This window comes from Phascolarctos cinereus, unplaced genomic scaffold (genome assembly GCF_003287225.1).
Source record: "Phascolarctos cinereus isolate Bilbo 61053 unplaced genomic scaffold, phaCin_HiC Scaffold_9;HRSCAF=440, whole genome shotgun sequence".
Lineage (NCBI taxonomy): Eukaryota > Metazoa > Chordata > Mammalia > Diprotodontia > Phascolarctidae > Phascolarctos > Phascolarctos cinereus.
This window is the reverse complement of record NW_027556402.1, coordinates 2,190,005-2,212,108: the sequence shown is the minus strand read 5'-3', so window position 1 is coordinate 2,212,108 and position 22,104 is coordinate 2,190,005. Positions and strand designations below refer to the sequence as shown.

The window sequence follows — 22,104 nt, the reverse complement described above, 5'->3', positions numbered from 1 at the left end:
GGGTGCTGGTCTACTCAGATTCCCTCCTTTCGTTAGGGATGCTTCCAGTGAAAAGGGTGGGAGGGTGCCGTGGTTAGTGAAGAATCTTGTAAGCAGGGCATGTGGGTCTCCATGGAAAGAAAGGAAAGGAGGCCTGAGGACCAGTCCCTGGGATGACTGTGGGAGTAGGCATGACTGGATGCTGGGGGCCACGTACTGAGTCGGGGTGGGCACAGCTTCTCCTCCATTCAAGCTAAGGTGGAGCTGAAGGGAAGGGAGGAGCATGGGCCTTGTAAAGGACTGAAGAGGAGGTGTGCCCCCCCATCCTGTGACCAGTAACATCAGGCTTGGGTAGGGAAGGAAGATGTGGGACAAGGCCTGGGATGCCTGGGGAGGGCTCCGCACATCAGAGGCTCTCTGTATCATGTCTGTACTTACGTCTGTGCATCCGTCATGAGGAAAGGGAGCTAGCACCAGGAGGGCTGCTAAAATATGGTCCTCGTGGGGCTTGGGAGGGGGTAGCGGTGGGAAGGAGGGGTTCCAACCTGCATCGCTGGAACAGAAAGGCTGTCCTGGTGGCAGCTGCTGGGCCTGGAGCAGCGGGGGGGCCTGGGGCTCACTGTCTGCACTCTGACCTCTGCCTTTCAGTGAAGTACGAAGAGCTGTTCTGTTTCTCCTTCAACCCCAAGCTGGACAAGGAAGAGCGTGAGCAGGGCTGGACGCTGGTGGATCTCCGTGAGGAGTACAAGCGCATGGGCGTCCCCAACAGCTACTGGCACCTCAGCGATGTCAACAGAGACTACCGGGTGAGTGTGGCGGACGGGCCAGTGGGGCCGTGCCGAGGCCCTGCCACTTAGAGACCTGGAAGGCCCGACCTCCCTCCTCTCATTCTAAACCTGGGCATTAGTGGGGCAAAGCTGTGGGCCGGCAGAGGCCGAGAGAGCTGGTCAGGGCACTTGTTGGCCAGCTCGCCAGTCCCTAGGTGGTCAGTGTTCTCTTGTGCAAAGCAGGTGCTATAAAGAGGCTTATTCCCTCCCCTCCCCTCATGTAGCTGATCTGCTTTTGTCTCAGGGAGGAGGATGATCTCCATCCACCCCAGCTCTGCTTTGAGACCTTAAACAAAACTCACTCCCGTTCCCTGCCCCACCCCACCTCCCTCTCCAGTGGTCTCCAGGGCGCTTTGGGGCTCTGGGATTCTAAAATGGAATCTTCCCTCCACGACTTCTGCTAACAGCCATGTCAAATGTGCTTTAACTTTGATGGGAAGATGATTAAAAATGCTCTCCACCCGAGAGAGAGAACCAAGGGCGTCTGAGTGCAGATCAAAGCATCATTTTTTAATTTTCTCTATTTTTCTTGCTTTTTTTGTGCAGTGTGGCTAATAGGGAAATGTGTTTTGTGTGATTTCATATGTGTGATTGCTCTCACATTGCTTGTGGCTGGGGAAGGGAGAGAATTCAGAACTCACAATTTTAAAAATAAATGTTAAAAATAGATAAATAATACATTTATTTTAAAAAAAATTAAAAATAAAAACATAACTGGAAAGTTTCTGTAGACTCAGACCCAGAGAAGCCTGGTCCTCATTTTCAGGCTTTTGTGCTGGGCGTTCAGTACTAAAGGTAAATCTAGAAGTCAGTGTTCACAAGCATGGAAAGTGTGGGGGCTTTCAAGGAACTCATTTCTGCCAGGAGAACCCTGGAGTCATCCGCTGGGAAGGGACCTGAGAGTGTCTGATGCATTTCACTGTAGTCCTATTGGTGTTTCTAATCATGATAAATGCCTTATCAAGTAAGAATATGATTTCTCTAAAAGAAAGAAAGTGCAGGGCATGTTTATAGGCCAGGAGGTGGCTGGCAAGAGTAGTGGGGAGAGGTCTGGAGAAATAGGCCTTGAATGCCACCCTAAAGACTTTGGATTTCCTTCAGGACGCAGGAGGCAACTGGTTGGCTTTTGAGCAGAGGAGAGATGTACCCGGTTAGTCTGGCAGACAGGAGGGAGTGAGAGCCAGATGCCTGGTCCAGCCCTTTGTTCAGTGATGTCTAAAATCAGTGCCTTTGGATGGTACCGGCCAAGAGGAAGGGTTACTGGTGGGTAGAGCAGGCGCCGTCACTGGGTTTGCTCCTGTCGGCTTATTATTTCCCTGTTATTGCATCTTGTTTTGCCTGTGGATCACGACGGTACAGCCAGGCCCCAGCAGAACCCTTCCTCGTGATGGAGGAACGCGGGCTCCAAAGCGGTTGGGCAGCTGTCCTTCTGAGGGGGGATGCCCCATTCCTCAGCCAGCATCTCCTGCCTCTGCACCAGAAGTAGGGACATGGGCCCCATTGGACGTCCTCTGGAGCCCAGAAGGCTCCCCACGCGTCACTGGAGCTTGGCCAACCTTAGTGTTGGCTTTCCGACATCACTGGGTTCATGCTTTCCTGCGTCCACTTTCACAGAATCATGGAAGTCGAGCACGGGGAGGGTCTTCAGAGGTCATCTAATCCACCGTCAACCCAAAATAACACCCCCTCTGACACTCCTGACAAGCGGTCATCCAGCCTGGGCGAGAAGACGTCCAGGGAGCAGAGCCCAGCACCCCTCCAGGCAGCCCACCTCATTCTTGGACGGCTCTCTGTGCCTGAGTGGGCCTCGTGGCTCCCCTCCCGTTGCTGCTCCTGGTTCGGCCCTCTGGGGCCAAGCAGAAGAAGTCCTGTCCCTCCCTAATCTCACAGACCTTCCCTAACAGACACCCAGCATGTCCCCACAAGGTAGAGCCCTAGGACAAACATCCCTGACTCCTTGCACTATTCTCATATGACCTGTCTTCAGGCCCATGGACTTTCGTTGATCTTTATCCATTCAGAATATGTGTTTCTCGTGTTCCTCAGAATTCCTCACGGTCATCATTCCTGGCGACATAGTAACATTCATTTCCTGCATCCACCACAGTCTGTCCACCATTCCCCAACGGATGGGCACAAACTCTCTTTCCAGCTTGTTGGTGCCCGAGCAGATGCTGCTATAAATCTTTGGGTGTCTCTAGGAACTTTATTTCTCCCCCTTGACCTCTTTGGGATATGTGTTCAGGAGTAGCAGGGAGGTGGCTCAGTAGATAGATAGAACATAGGATTTGCAGTCAGGAAGACCCGAGATCAAATCTGGCCTCAGGCCCTTGCTCACTGGGTGACCCTGGGCAAATCTTGTAACTCCTGCCAGCCTCAGTATTCTCATCTATAAAATGGGAATAATAATGGCACCTACTGCACAGGGTCGTTGTAAGGATCACATGAAATAAGGCATGTGGAGTGCTCTGCAAACCCACAGGCGCCATATTTGTTGTTATTGTTCAGTCATTTCAGTCGTGTCCAACTCTTGAAAAGATACTTGACATTTCCTTCTCTAGTTCATTTTACAGATGAGGAAATGGAGGCAAGCAGAGTTAAGTGGCTTGCCCGGGGTCACACAGCCAGTAAGTGTCTGAGGCCAGATTTACACTCAATTCATCTTGACTTCAGATCTGGTGCAGCTACAAAGAATTAATGAGTGATGATGATGATGATGCCTACTGCATGTTGAAGTTGTGGTCCACTAAAACTCTCAGATCTTTTTCAGATGAATTGATGTATAGCCAGCCTTCTTTCTTCTTATACTTCTGCAGTCATTTTTTTTCAGACCACAGTTTGACTATGTATTTTTCCTGTCTCAGCTTCATCTCGTTAGCTCAGTGGCCTAATCTGCCAAGACCTTGTCAAAAACTGCCCCTGACTCAGCTCATTTAACAAGGATGCCTGTATCTGGCACCGTGATCCCGGATCACCAAGGCAGTCCACGGGAGACCTCCGCTACACTGGGTCACTTTTGCCTGCATTGGGAATTGGGCCCTTCGTGGGTTTCAGATTCTGCTAGTTACACCAGAGTCCTGCCCATATCTCTAGAACTACGTTTACACAGGGATGGCGCGCAGAGCGTGTCAGAGGCTCTGCTGATATCTAGCTGTAGGAAGCAACATTCCCCCTAGTCTGCCGCCACAGTTACCCTGTCAGAAAAGGAAACAGTGTTATTCTGGCTCCGCTGTTGTTGCCAAAGCCTGGCTGTCTGTTTATGATCACTGCTTCCTTTTCTACATATTCATGGACCATCCTTTGAATAATGCGTACTTGAATTTTGCCAGGAATGAAAGTCAGGCTGACTAAACAATATTTTGTAGCCTTTATTCTGCATCCTTTTTTGAAAATCGAGAGAAAATTTGCCCTTCTCTAGCCCTTTGTCATTCTTTCTTTCTCCATTAACTTTCCAAATCTGTCTGGCTGAACAGTCACATCCTCCGGTCCTTCCAGTTTTCTGAGGTGTGGTACCCCTGGGCTTGATAACCTGAACTCGCTCCCTGCTTACCCTGGGTTTCAACCATTTCTCTTCTGCCCTTTCCAGGCCAAACATCCTTTTACTTGGCAGAGAAAACAAGCAAAAAGACAAAGAGAATTGACCAGCTCCCCGTCTCTTCTCCTCTGATGGCATCCCCTTCACGCTGAGTGGATCCTGCCCCTTTCTTTCAGCCCCCGCTTTTCTTCACTGACGCTTAAGATAGCTCACAGTCTTCTGGCTACTCTAGTTTCCTCCCAAGCACGGCTGTGCCAGCGTCAGCTCATACCTGCATCGAAGAGCCGATTGTTAAATGTTCCGAGTGAGCATTTCCACCTCAGAAATCGTCAGACCCTGCAAACCAGGGCTTGATTGTTTCATTGATTGTCTAGACTTAAGAAGGGGATGGACACAGTGTTGATCACGCAAATGATACCTAAAAATGTGCCGTGTGCACCTCCCCCCCCCTCCCCCCTCCCCCCTCCCACCAGAGAGCCAATTCTTAAACATTTAACAACATACTCCTGCTCTCAAGACCCAGCTAATTCTTCACTTTTGCATCCTTGACTGTTTATGTAGGACCAGGCTGTGCTTTTACAGACATCTTCTGGCACTACCTTTGTTTTCATCTTCTATGCATTTCTTTGAAAAATCTAAGTTGCAATAAGTCAGAGTTAATAAATTATTTGTGGAAGAATTCCCTTTTTGACAAGAACTTTGGGAAAACTGGAAAATGCATTTTCTATCCCAATAAGCTCAAAATGGACTTTGGACTCAAATATTAAAGGTGAGACCCTCAGAAAATGTGGAACACAATCAGCCCAGCTGCCATCCACAGCTGCAGGTAGACAGGGATCTCTTCTCTCAAAAGGAGATAGAAACAATCACAGAGAGTAACAGCTAACTTTGATTACTTGGAATTGTAAAGGTTTTGCGCAACTAAAATCAATGCAATTAGGATGAAAAGGGAACCTGTCACTTGAGGGGGAAAAAAACTGCCTCAAATATCTTTGATAAGGGTCTGCTATCCAAGACATAGAGGGGACTAACCCAAATATATAAGACCAACAGCCGTTCTAGAATGAATACACAGATGAAGATTGTGAACAAAGAGTTCTCCAGAGGAGGTTGACAAACTATGAATGACTGGATGGAAGATGCCCCCCATCTTTACTGTTGCAAGGAATGAAAATCAGAACAACCTGGAGGTTTCACCTCACACCCAGCAACTTGGCAAAGATGACAAAGCTGGGAATAATGGACACTGGAGGTACATTAGTACTCTACGGATGGAGCCATGAATTGGTCAAGTCATTCTGGAAAGCATTTCGGAACTGTGTTAAGAAAAGAACTAAACCATCTAGATCCTTTGACCCCAATATCTTCTGGCTAAGTATATGCCCCAGAGAGGTCAAAGATAAAAATAAAGACCCCCTATACACCAATATGTATAAGAGCATCTTTTCTAATCACAAGTAGATGCCCATTGATTGAGGAATGGCTAAGACATTCTGGTATATGCCTGCTAGGGAATATGGCTGCACTCTGAAAATGATGAATAAAAAATTCAGAGAAGCATCAAAGTCTGAAAGGAATGTATGCAAAGAATGAGGAAAATAACGCGGAGAACTGTGGCGATATAAACAGGAAGGCCAGTCGCCCCCAAATCACAGCTGAACATTATGTGATTAGAATATCCCAGCTTGGCTCTGCAGGAGAAACCCGAGCACCATCTCCTTCCTCCTTGGCAGAGCTGGGGGACTGTGGGGGAAGAACACTTTGTACGAATGGGTTGATGAGTTGGTCACTTTTGATTGATTGTTTCTTTTTTTAAGTAAGAGGTAGCTCTTTGAGAAGGGGTTGGGGAGTATGTTGGGAAGCGTCGTTGATATCAAAACTAAAGGTATTAATAAAATTTTCAAACTCAAAGCTGGTCATGAATTTCCCGTATGTCCACCCTGGCCGATTTAGACAAGTCCTCTTTCCTCATTTGCTGGACCGGCTTCTCATAGTGTATTCAGTCTCGTTCTTGAGAAGGTTCCCATTCCTCCCTTTAGCCCCAGGGGCCAGGGTCCCTTCAGATCGTTAGACCTCACAGTCCTGCCTGTCCTTCCTCTGGACCCTTGGAAATCGAAGATGTGTGTCAGACTCTGCCCGTTTTTCATAAAGAGTCATTTCTCAGAAGATAAACTAGCCCACTGCTGGTCCCTCCCTGTTTTGAAGGAGAAGTTCTCCCAAAGGTGATCGAGCCTCCTTAGCTGCCCTGCTTTCAGCAGCAAGGGAAGCTCCAGTTCTGTGGAACTGTGAAGCGTTTGGTCCTGGGAGACTGGAGAAGAATGAGGGCCGGCTTCTGTTCCCCAAAAGCTCACAGTGAAGTGAGAGGGGACTCAGCGCACACAGCCCTAAACTGGAAGTCTGAGGAAGCATGGCCAGTCCTCACACCAGACACCCAGACACCCCCTGGGCTGGACTGGACCATAGGCCACGGCACCCTGGGCCACCTGCCTGAGCTCGCCTCACCTGTCCTGGCCTAGCCTTTGAGAGAGAGCCAGGGCCCCTCCGCTCCAAGGTGAGGTTACCAAGGAGGCTCCTTCTGAAAAGAATCCATTGTCTGCTGCTAGCCCTGCTCTGGGGCAGACAAGGGACCGCCTCGCCGCTCGTTTTCTCTTTGTGGGACCTCCTTCAGCCTCAGTTTCCTCGCTTGTCAAATGAATGGCTTGGGCTAGCTAACCTCTGCGGTCCCATCCAGTTCTAAGAGCCAGAAATCCCCAGGTGAAGAAGGCGCCTGGGGGTGATCCATGCTATGGGATCCTCTCCTATACTTGCCTGGAGCCCAGGGATGAAGGTCCACTGGTCAGGGCTGTGCTCTCTCCCTTCCCCCACTTCCTCCCTCTCCCCCAACCTGGCCCCCGCTCTCCCCTTGAACTCACAACTTAGAAATCCAGCACACCTGGTACTTGGGTCTCAATGCACAGATATTCCAGCAGAATTTCTAAAGCCACGTTGTATTCTGTTGGACAGGTGTGTGACTCGTATCCCACTGACGTCTATGTCCCCAGGTCAGCCACCGCGCACATCATCATGGGCAGCTCCAAGTTCCGAAGCCGCCGCCGGTTCCCTGCCTTGTCTTATTACTGCAAAGACACCAATGTGAGTCTCAAGTTCCCAGCTCTCTTCTTCTTGGCCTGCCCTGCCCCGGGCCTCTCGGTTGTCTCTGTTGGGGGGTGGGCTCAGAAATGGGCTCTGTCCTTCTGATCAATGTTGTCCAGCCCTGCTGTGGCACAGGACGCTGGCCCTGCCAGCCTAGGTCTGCGTCCTGGTGCCTCATAGCCCGGCTGTGATGATAAGCCCCTCCACACACCCTCAGTCCCTGGGCCCAGATGAGAGCCTTGCAAGCTGTGGGCTTCATGCATGGGCCTCTCGGGAGACCATGAGCACGTCCCCAGAGTGTGGCTGGAGCCTTCCGTGGATCCGGAGAAGCAGCGTGTTCCTGGGACATTGTCAGGGTCACCAGTTTGGGGTCTGTGGAGGGTGGGTCTAATCGATGGAGATGCCTAGAAAGTTTCAAAGCCCCATGGGGCCGGTTCAGTGGAAGGAGCAGCACCCAGCTCTGAGCTTGGAGACCCGGGTTCGAGGGCTGGCTCTGCCACTCCCGTGTGTCTCAGCTTTTCTCTAAAATACGCTTGGCACTGTGCCTGGCACAGAGTAAGTGCAGAATGAAGGCTTGCTGTCTGTTTGAATAGACTGAATGCCCTCTAGAATCCCTCCCTGCTTGGACGGGCCATTATTGTGTGGTAAGCCACCATAAAGTAATGAGATGGAGTCGGAGGGGGCGTGTAAGCTCGTTTCCTAGGCACTCCAGCCTAGAAATCCAGAAATGGTTTCCAGGATGGCAGTGATCGCTCACTCAGAAGGAGCACACCACTCCTCTGGATGGGCATTTGCCTTTAAAGAGCTGGCCTCAGTCTTTGGTAGTCTTACCCCACCCAGAACCGTGGAAGGCCTTTCCACTCTGGGCAGATGTGTTTCCCATCGGCCACACAGCTCCGGGCACTGGAGGAGGGAATGACTTACCTACAGTCGCCCAGCTGAGCCATGGCTGAGCCTGGGCATGAGCTGCGAGTGTCCTGGCTCAGAGCCCGTCTGCTGACATGAAGGTTCTCCTGACGCTTGTGAGGGGTAGCTCAGGCACTCAGTGTGCACATGGCCTGTGTGGTGCCCAGAGGCCCTGGGGCCATGGCCAGCCTTGCAAGCCGGGATTCTGTTCCACCCCCCCGCCCCAGGCCTCCATCTGCCGGAGCAGCCAGCCTTTGTCTGGCTTCAGTGCCCGCTGTCTTGAGGACGAGCAGATGCTGCAGGCGATCCGGAGAGCCAATCCTGGGAGTGACTTCATGTACGTTGTGGACACGAGGCCTAAGGTGAGGCAGGGACCCAAGGTGGGACAGTGACTGCACCTCGGGGAGAGGGGGGTCCTTGGCTTGGGTGGTCCAGCCCCAGGACGATGCTGGTAGTTCTGCTTCTTCAGCTGTTCTGTGACTTCCTAAATGTGGCCAAAGCTGCCCACCGAGGGCAGCCCTCCACTCTGGAGGGAGCTGGCCATCGCCAGCTGCTGTGGCCAGAGCAAGACACTGCCCTTTGATCCACAGCCTGTGTGAGGCAATGGGGCTCAGGGCCAGGGTCCAAACCCCGCCTCTCACCTTCATCACCACGGACAAGTCCCTGTCTCTCCCTGGGCCTCAGTCCCCTCCTTTTCAAAGGAGGGGGTTGGGCAGGATGGCCGGTGAGGGCCCTTCCAGCTTCCCACCACGGTTCCTAGGACCTCCAACATTGAACCTGACGCCCATCCCAGGAGTACTGGGAAGCAGAATCAGCCGCACAGACTCACTGGCTGCGGAACGTGCTCAAGTCAGTAAAGGGGAGTCATCATTCAGCTGGTGGTCAATGTCTGACTGGTGGCCACAGGCTCAGTGACATCGACTCTGAGCCCTTCTTTGTAAAGCCAGCACCAGGCATAGCCCTCTGCGCACAGCAGGCTTGGAATACGTGTTTGTTTGGCTTGAAGAGCCCAATGGATGGATGGATGGATGGATGGATGGATGGATGGATGGATGGAGGGAGGGATGGATGGAGAGATGGATGGATGGATGGATGGAGGGGTGGATGGAGAGATGGATGGATGGAGGGATGGGAGGATGGATGGAGGGATGGATGGAGAGATGGATGGGTGGATGGATGGATGGATGGGTGGATGGATGGGTGGATGGAGGGATGGATGGAGGGATGGATGGAGGGATAGAGAGATGGATGGATGGATGGAGGGATGGATGGAGGGGTGGATGGAGAGATGGATGGATGGATGGATAGAGGGGTGGATGGAGAGATGGATGGAAGGAGGGATGGAGGGATAGAGGGATGGATAGATGTATGGAGGGATGGATGGATGGATGGGTGGGTGGGTGGATGGAGGGATGGATGGAGAGATGGATGGATGGAGGGATGGATGGAGATATGGATGGAGGGAGGGATGGATGGGTGGATGGATGGATGGAAGGAGGGATGGAGGGATGGGTGGATGGATGGGTGGATGAAAAGGGATTTATCAGGTGCCTAGAACTGTCCTAAGCACTAAGGATACAAATAGAAAAGATAGACAGACCATAACCTCAAGAAGCTCACACTGTAATTGAAGGAAATGAACCATGTCACAGTGGCAGAGTAGATGGGAAGAGCCGAAGCCTTGGGGAGAATGGCAAGGCCCAGAGGACTCTGGTGAGGTCTGGTGATCATCCATCTCACTGGAGGGTTTGTAGTTGATGACACCCACAGCCCTTTTGTTCTTCCTGCCTGGTGGTGTCTGGGCCTCCCAAGTTGGGGGAGGAACAAAGGGAAAGGAAGGGAAAACAGAGACCCCCGGTGGTGCTTCCCCCTTCCCCCACAATGGCCCTGATGGGGCCTTAGGGCCAGGGGCCCCACGTCGGAAGTGGGGACAACTGTCCACACGGGGAACTCTATGACTTAAGTCAAACAGCGGGAGGCAGAGGTTAGGGCAGAGAGGGACATTTCCTGCTGAGGCTCAGTAGAAAGACTGCTGGCTTTCGGGTAAGAGGACCTAGCTTGAGGTCTTAGTTGTCCTGCTAAGGATGTGGCCTTGGCCAAGCCCCTTCCTCTCTCTGACCCTCATTTCCTCCTCTAAAGTGGCTGATGCTTAAGGGCCCTCCCAGGTCTGCCAGATGTGTAACCTTTGCCGTCCGACATCGGGCACCAGATTCCTATAGAGGACTGGCCTTAGGGAGTTCATGAGTGGGGCCCGAACCCTCCCTTGGTCTCTGACAAGCTTTGGTCTCTCAGGGCCTCCCCCACCCCCAAGCTCTCTGCTGTGCCAGGGGCTGCTGTTCTTGCTGCTGGGGGAACAGGAGACAGGAGACAGCCTCTCTAGAAAAGACCTGTGGGGAAGGAGGTGGAGCAGGAGAGCTCTGCTCACCGCCCCTCCCGCTGTGGCCAGGCACACCCTGCTGACCCAGAAGCCACGTTCCTAGAGTTTGGCTGTCCTCCTGTCCCCCTCCCACTGGGGCCCCTTGGTGCCCCAGCTCCGTGCCCCTAACTGATTGCTTTCCAAAAGCTCTGGGCAGAGCGAGTGAAGAGGCTTGCTGGGTAGGAAAACAGGGGAGAGAGCCAGAAAAAGACAGACAGACAGACACACAGAGAGAGAGAAAGAGAATGATCTGGCCATGGCCAGGCAAGCCCCCGGTGCTGGGGGCTTTTTCAGAATTGGTTCGCAGTGAACTCGTCACAGCTCAGCAGTTAGTCTAAGGGGCCAGGAATCAAGGCCTCTCCACTGTGAAAGCCTTCAAGGAAATGCAGTGGCAGCCGGAGCTGGGCCAATCCCAGATTTAGCTGATCAGGAGGCACAGTTTGGGGGAGTATTTTTAGCTCTGGGATTATTTCTTCTTAGTGACAGATAACAGTTCTGACACTGGGCCATTAAGGAGCCAAAAAACTGTGCCCTTGACCTTTTGTTCCCACCCCACCTTTCTCTCCCCCTCTCTCTGCCCCCTCCTTCCCGCTCTCTCTCATTCCTTCCTCCCTCTCTCCTCCCACCTCTTTCTCTCTCTCCCTCCTCTCTCCCTCTTGTTGTCCTTTCTCCCTCTATCTGCTCCCCTCCCCTCCCCCTTTCTTCCTCTCCCCCCATCTCTCTCATCTCTGCGCGCGCACGCACACGCACACACACACACACACACACACACACACTTGTGCGCGCCCTGCAGAGGCTGCTGGGACTGTAGTCCATAGAAAGACCTCACCTGCAGATCTTTGTCCCTCAGGATCTAGCTTGGCGGGAGGGGAGGGTGTGCCCCATACAAGTCTCCATTTCTCTTTGGGAGAAGAACAGCTGCCTGTGTGCCAGCTGGGGTTGAGAGTGGGCCAGGCCTGCCTGGTCCCCAGCCTGAGCCCACGTGCCCCACCTTTCTCATTGCTCACCCTCAGAGAAGATTAGGAGAGAGGGATCTGAGCCATCTGTCACGGGGGGCAGCAGCAGACGCACACAGTGGGTCTCTGTGGAAAGGAAATGAATTGCACTTCAGCTTGAATGTTCTGTGACAGGGTCAGGGTAATGGAGGGCCAGAGTGAAAGTGGTGCTGCCCTCCCCCTGGGACTGGAGGTGGCTAGCCGTGTGACCCTGGGCAAGTCCCTTCCTCTGCCTATGCCACAGTGTCCTCATTTGTAAAATCTCCTGGGACGCCCCTTCCCAGGCAGGCGCAGGCAGTGAGGCAGCCAGGCGGCGGCGTCCTCCCTTAGAGGAATCCCTGTTTCCAGACTTTGGTCCCCGCTTCTTCCTCAGAGGGGTAAAGGGAACTCTCCTTAGGAGGGGCTTCCTCCTGGCAGCCACCACTTGGGGGATGTGGCCGGAGATCCCCGAGAGGGCACTGAGTCCTCGGCCCCTTCTGAGGACCCAGGATGCAGGGACTCAGTCCGTCCAGGACTTTTCTGGCCATGCTGTGAAGGTACCCCAAGTCTAGAGCCCAAAGGGACCCCCTCCTAGACCATCCAGGCCAGTGCTCTCCCCTTTTACAGGTGAGGAAACTGAGGCCCAGGAAGGCTCAGTGACTTGCCCAGAGTCACAGGGTCCGTAAGTAGCAGAGGAGGGATTCAAACCCAGGCCACCTGATGCCAGAGGCAGCCCACGCGCACCTGTCACGTCCTCTGGTCTGTAGACCAGGGGTGGGCTCATTCTTTGGCTTTGTGGCCCTGCAGTGCCTGGCACCCAGTAGGCACTAAGTGTCTCTTGAGTTGAGCCGAAGTGAAGCTTCCTCTTTGCAAGTTGTTCCTTCCCCCATCAGATTGTAACTCCTCGAGCGCAGGCCCTGGGGTCACTGGGCCCTCCCTGAGTCTTGGTCGCACATGACTCAGTTTCCTCATCTGTCAAATCTGGGTGTTGGAGTAGATGGCTCCTGGGATTCCTTCCAGCTCTGGACTGATGAGGCGGTGCCCCCTCTGTGCCTCAGTTTCTCCTCTGAACAATGAGGGGTGGCCCCTGAGGCCCCTCCTAGCGCTGGACCTAGGATCCTGGGCACCAGCACCATCTTACTCTGCTGGGCTGCTTCCACTGGCAGGTCACAGGCTGCCACCTTGTGGTGTGCTGGGTGAAAGGCCAGACTCCCGAGGGGCTGTCCAGTAGGGTCTGAGCTTCTCTGAGTTTGTTGATGAATCCGGTTTGACGTGGCCCCTGAAGCTGCCGGGCCCCCTTCTCTTCCCTTAGGGAACGGCAGGATCGATGGTGCTGCCGTGTGCCTCGGTTCATGAGGCGTGGAGAAGCAGGAGATGGAGTTTTTCCAGTTTGGGGCAGGGTGAAAGAGCTGGCAAGTGGCCCCAGCCAGCCGCCATGGGCTGGATCAGCGAGTCATGCCATGACGGGCTTCGAGCCTCTACGGCCGTGGCGCCATCAGACGCTGTGAAACGAGGCCTGTCAGAGTCCCAAGGCCCTTCCAGCCAGCCCCGCCATCCAGACCTCCCTCCAAGGCTTGGCTTTGCCTCGCTTCAAGTGACCAGTCATTCTTCCAGGGACTCTGGACCGCCATTGCACGCGTCCACAGCTATCTTCCAATCACTAGAGGTTTTCAAGACTCTCTCTTCCCTGCCAGAGGCAGGAAGGGATACAGCTTTCAGAAAGGAGCGCCCAAAGGACTCCAGGGCCGCAGTGTGAAGGACCACCGCTGGAGCTGGGCCAGCTGGTGTGGCCCTTGGCTTCCTTCCACTGAACGGAGAAGATGGCACTCGCCCACTCCAACAGGCCACTAGGGGACACCACAGGGCACAGCGTGCTGGGCCTGGAGGCCAGCCTCAGCCGCTCCCTAGCTCTGTGGCCCAGAGGAAGTCATTTAGCCTTTGCCTCAGTTTCCTCGCCTGTAATATGGGAATAATGATAGTACCCCCCCCCCAATCTTGAGGATTGAGCGAGGTATTGGTTAAGCGCTTTGCAAGCCCTTGGGGACCAGGTCTGGGCATCAGTCACTCCTCTAAGTACCTGCCACCTCTTCTCACTGTTTGTACCCGTGTCCTTGTCAACAGCAGCAACGTCTGAGGGCAGCTTCCTCCTGCCTTCTGCCCAGGGAGGCGAGTCGTTCCGTTTTTGTCCTCCCTGTTCCACAGAGGGGTAGTGACTTGCACAAAGGTACCCTGCCAGGGGGTAGCAGAGCCCACCCTCTGCCCCAGGCCTTTGGGTTCCACAGACAGCCCCCCCTCCAGCTGGGGAAGGTAGAAACCCATTACAAACCCAACAAGAGCCCAGAGGCGATAGATGTGGAGCCAAAGGCCGCTGAGACCGGGGCACTCACTGCTCCCATCCATACCCGAAGAGGCCCTCCACCCCTGGAAAACAAGCAACCATTCCATGTTAATCTGGGAGTGGTCTGCCTGTCAGAGCTTGGAGACCGCCAAGGCCCAAGGATGGGGAGCTCACTACCTCGCGAGGCAGCTCTCATTGATAGAAAGTTTTTCTTCACTTAAGCCTAAGTGGGCCTCTTTATCACTTTCTCCATTGTTCCTGGGTCTGCCCTTTGGGGCCAAGCAATTCAAGTCCAATCTAACTCTTCCTGATCGTCCTTCAGATATCTGAACATAGCTCCCATCTCCTTGAATCTTCTCTGCCCCAGCCTAAACACCCCCGGTTCCTTCAGATGATCAGATGCTAGGAAGACAGCAGCATTTATGAAGCGCCTACTGAGTTCCAGGCGCCCTGCTAGGATACCTGTTCTGGTGATGGAGAGAAGGGCAAAATCAGACGCTGCTTGCAAGGAGCTCACTTTTTAAAAATGTACAGATTTACGTAATGCTTTATTTCCCCCAATTACCTGTAAAAAGAGCTTTAGCGTTCACCTCTTTTTTTTTTTTAATTTGCGTTCCAAATTGTGTCCCTCCCTCCCTCCCCTGCCGAGGAGCTCACATTCTAATGGGGAAGACAACGTGCCCAGCACTGTGTCTATGCAAGACATATGCGGTGGAAAGGGTTGGAATCTCGGAGGGAGGGGGGGAGCGGAGGGCTGGGCCGTCAGGAACGCACATCCCCCCCCCCGGGCCTGCCGCTGCGTGACCAGGCTTGCTCTGCCTTGCAGCTCAACGCCATGGCCAACCGCGCAGCGGGCAAAGGGTACGAGAACGAGGATAACTATGCCAACATCAAGTTTCAGTTCATTGGCATCGAGAACATCCATGTGATGAGGAGCAGCCTGCAGAAAATGCTGGAAGGTGAGTGCGCCCCTCGCTGCTCCCCCACCACTGCGGGGGCCGCCACTGACTGTTGAGCTCCTGCTCCGGCCAGGCCGCCTGGCCGGGCCACAGACTCACCAGGGCTGGGTGCCCTGAAATGCCTGGGGATGTGGGGCACTGGCATCATTCCTTATGGGGGACTCGATGGCCCCACGAGGGCTAGGTGCCCGGAGATGCCTGGGAACGCAGGGCACCGGCATTATCCTCCCCCCCCCCCGGACGGGGCCTTGCCACGTCAGGGCCAGGCGGTCTCTGGGAACGAGTGCTCCTGTGAGCAGGGTGGCCCTGTGCTTCTTGTACTTTTAATGGAGGCATTATGGGGCAGCGTGAAGGACCCTGGCTCTGAATCCGGAGGACCTGGGTTCAAATCCCAGCTCTGTTCATTACCAGCTGTATGACCTTGGGCAAGTCTGCAGGCCTCAGTTTCCTTATCTGTAAAATCAGTTCTAGGCCTTGGTCCTTGGATTTGTTTGGGTGCCTGTCGGGTTATGGGATCATGGATGGGTCTGGCCCAACTCCCCCTGACCCCTCTGATTTTATAGATGCAGCCTCTGAGGTCTGGGGAGGGGCAGGGATGTGCCCCCAAGGGCCATGAACCCAATGGAGAGAAAAGCCAGCAAAGGGCAGTTGTCCCTGGCCGCATGGCTGCAGCAGACGTCTCCTGAAAGGGCTGACACCATCCAGTCTCTGCATGTCCCCTCAGGCTCTCTGAACCTCTGGACGGAGCTCTGTCTGTCTGTCGGTGCTGTGGTCCCTGCCGCATAGGACCCTGGGAGGCCTCTAGCCCAGCCATCCCTGAACAAGAGTCATTTCTCTGCAAATTCCCAGTGGGGCAAGCGACCGTCCAGCTTTTGGTCAGAGACCTCCAGTGGGGACAGCAGGCCCCACTCCCCTCCCCAGCGTCCATCCACTTTGGCTAGCGTGAATTGTTGGGAAGCTTTTCTGGACTGAGGTTCATAGGAGCACAGAACTTAGAGCTGGGGGGTCCTTCAAGGCCATCTGGTTCAACTCCCTCACTTTAAAGAGAAAGAAACTGAGGCCCAGACAAGGGCAGTTAAGTCAGTAAGCATTTCCTAAGTGCCTGCTGTGTGCCAGGCACCGTGCTCAGCAACGGAGATGCAAAGAAAGGCAGAACAAACCACGTCACTGGCTCCGGTCATAGAGGAAGCGAGTGACAGATAGGATTTGAACCCGAGTCTTCTCCCTCCACATTTAGCCCTCTGCCCTGGTACCACTCTGGGGCAGCAGGTGGGGTGAGACTGAGTTAACAGAATGACTACCCAACAGCTTGGATAGAATCTCTCAGTTGGCGCTGTTGGACCCAAGCTTCAGCCGCCATGATTGTACATGGCCCAGATACTCGTGGTCTTAGCAGGCACTGGGAGGAAGACAGGAAGCAGCTCCCAGGACTGAAGCTGGTGTTCTAGGCCTGGTTTGACCAGACACAAGAGCAGGACCATCCCTAGTCCAGGCCTCTCTAAAGGCAGCCCCAGGTTGCATGGGCTTTTGGGGCTGACCTATGATATTGCCGATTCATCTCACGCATGCAGGCCACTGAAATCCTGAGATCTTCCTCCAAACTGCCGTCTAGTCATGCCTCTCCCATTTCATGTGTCACAATGCTTTCTAACTTGAATGCGAGCCTCTACGTGGACACCCAGTACGTTCCAGCATGGAGCCCTGGCCCATCTCGGGCTTTGGAATCCCACCTGTCATCCACTGCACTGGTACTTCCTGCAGCTCTGTGGCGTTGTCACCTTTGAGAAGCGTACGTCTTTTCCTTTATGAAGTCACTGATAACGTGCTAAACAGCCCAGGGCTTCCTCGTCCTCACCGTATGAACTGCCTGCCTCCATGTATGTTCCTGCGTGGCACGAATGTCCTGTTGGGCCCCTTCTTATGCGTGGTCACCACAGCCTGCTTCTGGCCCCTGGCTGTCTGACGCCCATTACCCTTGAGTCACCTGCAAGTGAGAGTCTTCTAAGAGCATCTTCTTCCGTGGCTCAGCGCTGTCGAGTATCACCTGGAAACAATCTCTGCTACTAAGATGGCCCAAGTGTGACTCCATGCATTCACTTCCTCTTGTTTGGGTCTCAGCCCAACCGCTGCCCAGCCACAGCACCTGTGTTCACCACAGCTACACCTGTTAATGGATTAAGTCCTTCAGACTGTACATCATAGGGTGCACAATCCATCTCTTTCATCCACTTGATTTTCCTTGTATGGGTGGCTAGGGTGGTTCATTCTGAATGAAATGCATTTTGAATCCAATTTTGTTCAGCAAACGTTGATTATACTTCTATTTATGTGCCAGACATTGAGGCAGGAGAAGGGAAAGAAATAAGAATTTATATAGAGCCCACTTTGTGCTAGGCACTGTGCTAAGTGTTTTTTAAAAATTTTACAATTAGGGGCAGCTAGATGGTGCAGTGGATAGAGCACCAGCCCTAAAGTCAGGAAGACCTGAGTTCAAATTCGACCTCAGACCAAACACTTGACACACTTATTAGCTGTGTGACCCTGGGCAAGTCACTCAATCCCAATTGCCTAAAAAAAAAAATTTACAAATATTATCTCATCTGATACAAAAACAAAAATAAAATAGTCCCTGCCCTCAAGAAGTTTCTTTTCAGCTAGAGGAATATATGATATAATATATATGCAGAGGGTAACAAGGTAATTGAGGAGGGAGAGACCAGTGTCTGGGTGGGCAGAGGAGTCAGGAAAGGCTTTAGGGGGAAGCCTCTGAACTGAGCCTTGAAGGAGACTAGACAGAGGTGACAGGATATGAATTCCGAGTGGGGGGCCCAGCCTGTGCAAAGGCATGGAGGTGGGAGATAGGGGAGAGATCTTTGAATTTAGGGAGTATGTGGCAGGCCAATTTGTCCAGAATGTAGAGGACACCAAATAAGTTCAGACAGGCTGCTAGGAATGAGATTGTGAAGGGCTTTGAAATGATATGATAATGAATAAATGAATAAATATGATAATGAATAAATGATAATATGATAATGAATAAATGAAATGATAATTTGTGTTTGTCCGCAGGCAAGAGTGAGGCCCTAGAGTTTAGTGAGCAGAGGAGTGACAGGACATGGTCAGACCCAGTCTTTAGGCAGATCACCCAGGCAGCCACGTGGAGGATGCTCTGGCCAGTTCTTCTCCTCCCGGATGGATACTTTTATGGTAAATTAGGCTGTAGTTTGTCTCACCTCTTACCTAGCCCTTAGTCAATGAATGGGTGTTGCCTCAGACAAACCAAGACCTGGGAAAGGCTTTAATTCAGAAAGGCCAAGGTCATGCACTGCAGCCCGGGCCATTCCCACTGGACTTGGATGCCTCTGGAGCAGAGAGTGTGGCTGAGTGAGCAGCTCTGTCTCACTTCAGTCCAATTCACATGCAAGTCAAGATGTCACCCATGATGTCATTAGTCTTCTTTGAGAACAAGGATGAATAACAACTACAACATCTGAGTATATTAAGACCCTTGACTTGTTCTAACAAAGATCAAATTAGTGTAAAGTTAAACGAAAGAACGAGGGGGGAGATAGGGAATGCAGCTGAAACAATTCAAACTTGATCTATTCAGACAACAGACTGATGAGGAAAGCTAGGTAATGGGTGGTAGAAAGGACATTTTCATTAAGGAGAATAATTTTACAGAGATGTTTAAACAATGCGATTCCGCTGTCATTACAAAGAAACCAAACGAGCCTCAGAAGCTCCTCGGTCAGCAAACTCTCGACTTACTTGTCAGTCAGAAAGAGGTAGCCGTCAAAGGCAATGCCAGTTTGCAAGATAAACTCTTTTTTAAAATATTGCAAAGGATTTTAGCAGATTAGGAACAATATCACGTAAAGTGGAAAGAATTAGCAGAAGGTAAAAGCAGTTTAAAGCAAGCCAGGTGAGACATTCAACTAAGTAAGTCATTGCAAGGGCATTAAAGGTAAAAATGCAAAAAGGACAACAAACAGAAAAAAAAATGGAAAAGATCTGCAAAGAGTTGTCACTGTCAATAGAGACACTGTACTTGGACCCGAACATCACAGTTCCATATGTGCTTTTGAGGAGCCAGAAATGATGATAGAAAAGAACATAGATGAGAAAAGTAGCAAGATTAGACCAAAAATACATAGACAAAATCTGTGCTGGAAGGGACCCAACTGGGAAGGCATTGAAGGTTTAATTCATAAGGTATTTGAAAGAGGGAAATATATACACACACACACACACACATATACACATATATACATATATATATATACACACACACACACACACACACATATATGGGGGGAGGGGGAGGGAGAGAGAGAGAAAGAGAGAGAGAGAGAGAGCCCCAGAGATTATTAGTCTACTGCCCTGGATGCCATTGTGATGGCTGGTGTGGGCGCTGAGTGCTAGCATATAGTAACGGAGTCAGCCATCCCGGCTTCTTCCTCTGCTTTCTTCCATGGTAGAGAAGAACAAGCTGACATAGTTAATTACTTAATTAAGGGAGGTATAATGTATTGTTTGGCCAATAGATGGTGCTGCAGCAACCTGAGCTGGTTCTCAGGTTCAGTAGAAACCTAGTGATGTCATCTGGAATTTGCCCCCAAAGTTACCAAAAATGAAATCCCTCTTGTCTTTGTTCCCACTCAGCCCCCATTTTCCTCAAACATGCCCCCTCAATTCATAAGATTCAACAATAACTACTAAGAGTTAGGTGATTTTTTAAAAATTAAATTTTTATTGTATTTTCAGATCTGTATTCTCTCTCTCCTGCCTCTCCACCCTCCACCCCCAAATGAGAAACTAAGAAAAGCAAAATCTCCTGTTGCATCATATTGACTAATTTCTGTACCCCTCCTCCCCTCTTTCCAACACCCTTTTATGTAGAGTGTAAGTCTGTTGAGGGCAGGGACTGTCCTACTTACTCATATTTGTATCCCCAGTACTTAGCACAGTGTCTGGTATACGGTAAGTGCTTTCAAAATGCTACTCCCACCCCCTCCTAAGCACAACTAGGAGGCACGGTAGATAAAGCTCAGAACCTGCAGTCAGGAAGACCCAGGTTCAAATCTTGCCTCATATGCTCCCTAGCTGGGTGTTCCTGGGCAAGTCAGTCACTCCATCTGATTGCCTCAGTTTCCTCATCTGTAAAATGGGGATAATAATAGGACCTACCTCCCAGGGTTGTTGTGGGGCACTTTGTAAACCTTGATGGGCTACATAAATACTAGTTGTTATTATTACTACCACTACTGTTATTGTTTATGGTGAGATCCTCCAAATGCTCCTATTTGTGGGCCGGGGTTGTGCTGATTGTCCCCTGCACCAGTCCAAAAGGCTGATCATCCATAGATCCAGGAAAAACAAGTGGGTGAAGATGGTGAACACTGGCCCGACCTGCCTGGAGCTTGTCTGGGACAAGCCACATGGAGAGGTCAGGATTTGGGCCCATAATTAAATGGGACTGAGAGAGCGAGCAGGACTGGACTCCAGAATTTTCCAGACTTCTTTCGTTGTGCTCAGAGAATCCCATCCTGTTCATGCCGGTGTTCTCTGGCACTGTTATCTGGCTAAAAGACAGAGCTCCTTGGATGCTAGATCCAGAGTTGGGAGGGACTTCAGAGGCCCCTAGTACAGCTCCATCATTTTAGGTCTCTTTGGTTTGTTGTTGTTGTTTTTTTTTTTGGTGCAGCAGTTGGGGTTAAGTGACTTGCCCAGGGTCACACAGCTAGTCAGCTCCATCGTTTTAAAGATAAGGAGACTGGAGTCCAGGGAGTTAAATGACTTGTCACACACATGGTAAATATCAGATAGGATTTGAACCAGGTGCTCTTGCCCTCTTTACCTCGTACCACACACTAGTAGTCTTTAAAGAACTGAAAATGAGTATCGCAAAGGGCAACGGAGAGGAGCATGGTGGGGGAGCAGGCCAGACCATGGAACAGCAGGAACTTCAAAGATGAATGAGAATAAATGTATGCCAGGAGAAAGAGAAGATGCCTTGGCCATGTGGCAGGGGGGAGGCATGGTAGCTTATCCACTGGAACCTTTGGGACATCAAGAGAACATGAGGAAGATCATGCATGGTCCTCCGCTGACGAACGTATGGGAGAGTACAGACAAGAGTCACCCTGGATGGGCAAACACGGATGATTGTGAGAGGCATCATTTGAGGGAACGGCCATGATCTTAGAGCCATTTCACTACTTGAGTACTAAGAAAGTAGACATGTTGGTTGGTGGGTATTGACATGCTCCTCATGTCCTTTTTGGGGTATTATTGACATCTGTGATTTTCCCCAACTGTTGACTAACCTCCCTCTTTCATATTAGCTTGAAAGTCAGTATCTCAAAAAGGCGCTGCTCCCCTCGGTCTTGTAGAATGCTTTCTTTCAAGCCATTTCTACTTCTTCAAGCATCACTTTGGGAACCGTGACCCACTGGACACATTTGGGGCCCCCAGAGTGGTGGTGCTACTGTCCCAGAATCCCAGAACTTCAGCATTGGGAGGGCTCTCCATGGCCATTGAATCCAACCTGTCACTGAATAATTAAATCCCCTCTACTTCACAGCAGAGCGTGGGCTTTCCAGCCTTTGGTTGGATCCACCCACCCAATGGGGAACTCACCACTTCCCCAGGAGCATTTTGTGGTTCTGGATGGCTCTTGTTGTAGGAAGTTTCTCCTCTCCTTGAGCCTAAACTTGCCTCTTTGCAACTTTCAGTCCTTGCTCCTGGTCCTACCTTCTGCTGCCAAAAAGAACAATCACTCTTCCGTAACCCTGCAGTGTTTGAAGATGCACCTGCCCCCCCCACAGCTATCCCATTGCTGATGGTGAAAATGGGCTGACATCATCCTGATGTATCAGTTTGTTGTCCCTTTGAGTTTTGTCTTAAATACTTGGGGAGCAATTTGACTTAACTGGGTTCCTTACCACTTCTTGCTGTTTTATCAGGAGATTCTCCTGCCAACCTTCCACTATCTTCTTCGAGTCTTGGCAAAGAGTGTATGGTGTGTGTCTTTGG

At 51.6% G+C, this 22,104-nt stretch overlaps 1 protein-coding gene across 2 annotated transcripts in view; it reads left to right on the top strand.

The window, feature by feature from the left end:
* Positions 1-22,104, top strand: part of MTMR7 (myotubularin related protein 7) — a 108,759-nt gene that overhangs the window by 60,992 nt on the left and 25,663 nt on the right. For both annotated transcript variants that reach the window (XM_020976759.2, XM_020976760.2), the window contains exons 4-7: positions 628-785; positions 7,345-7,473; positions 8,607-8,741; positions 14,934-15,066. In XM_020976759.2, the coding sequence (XP_020832418.1) occupies positions 628-785; positions 7,345-7,473; positions 8,607-8,741; positions 14,934-15,066 (555 nt within the window). The remainder of the gene's footprint in view (positions 1-627; positions 786-7,344; positions 7,474-8,606; positions 8,742-14,933; positions 15,067-22,104) is intronic.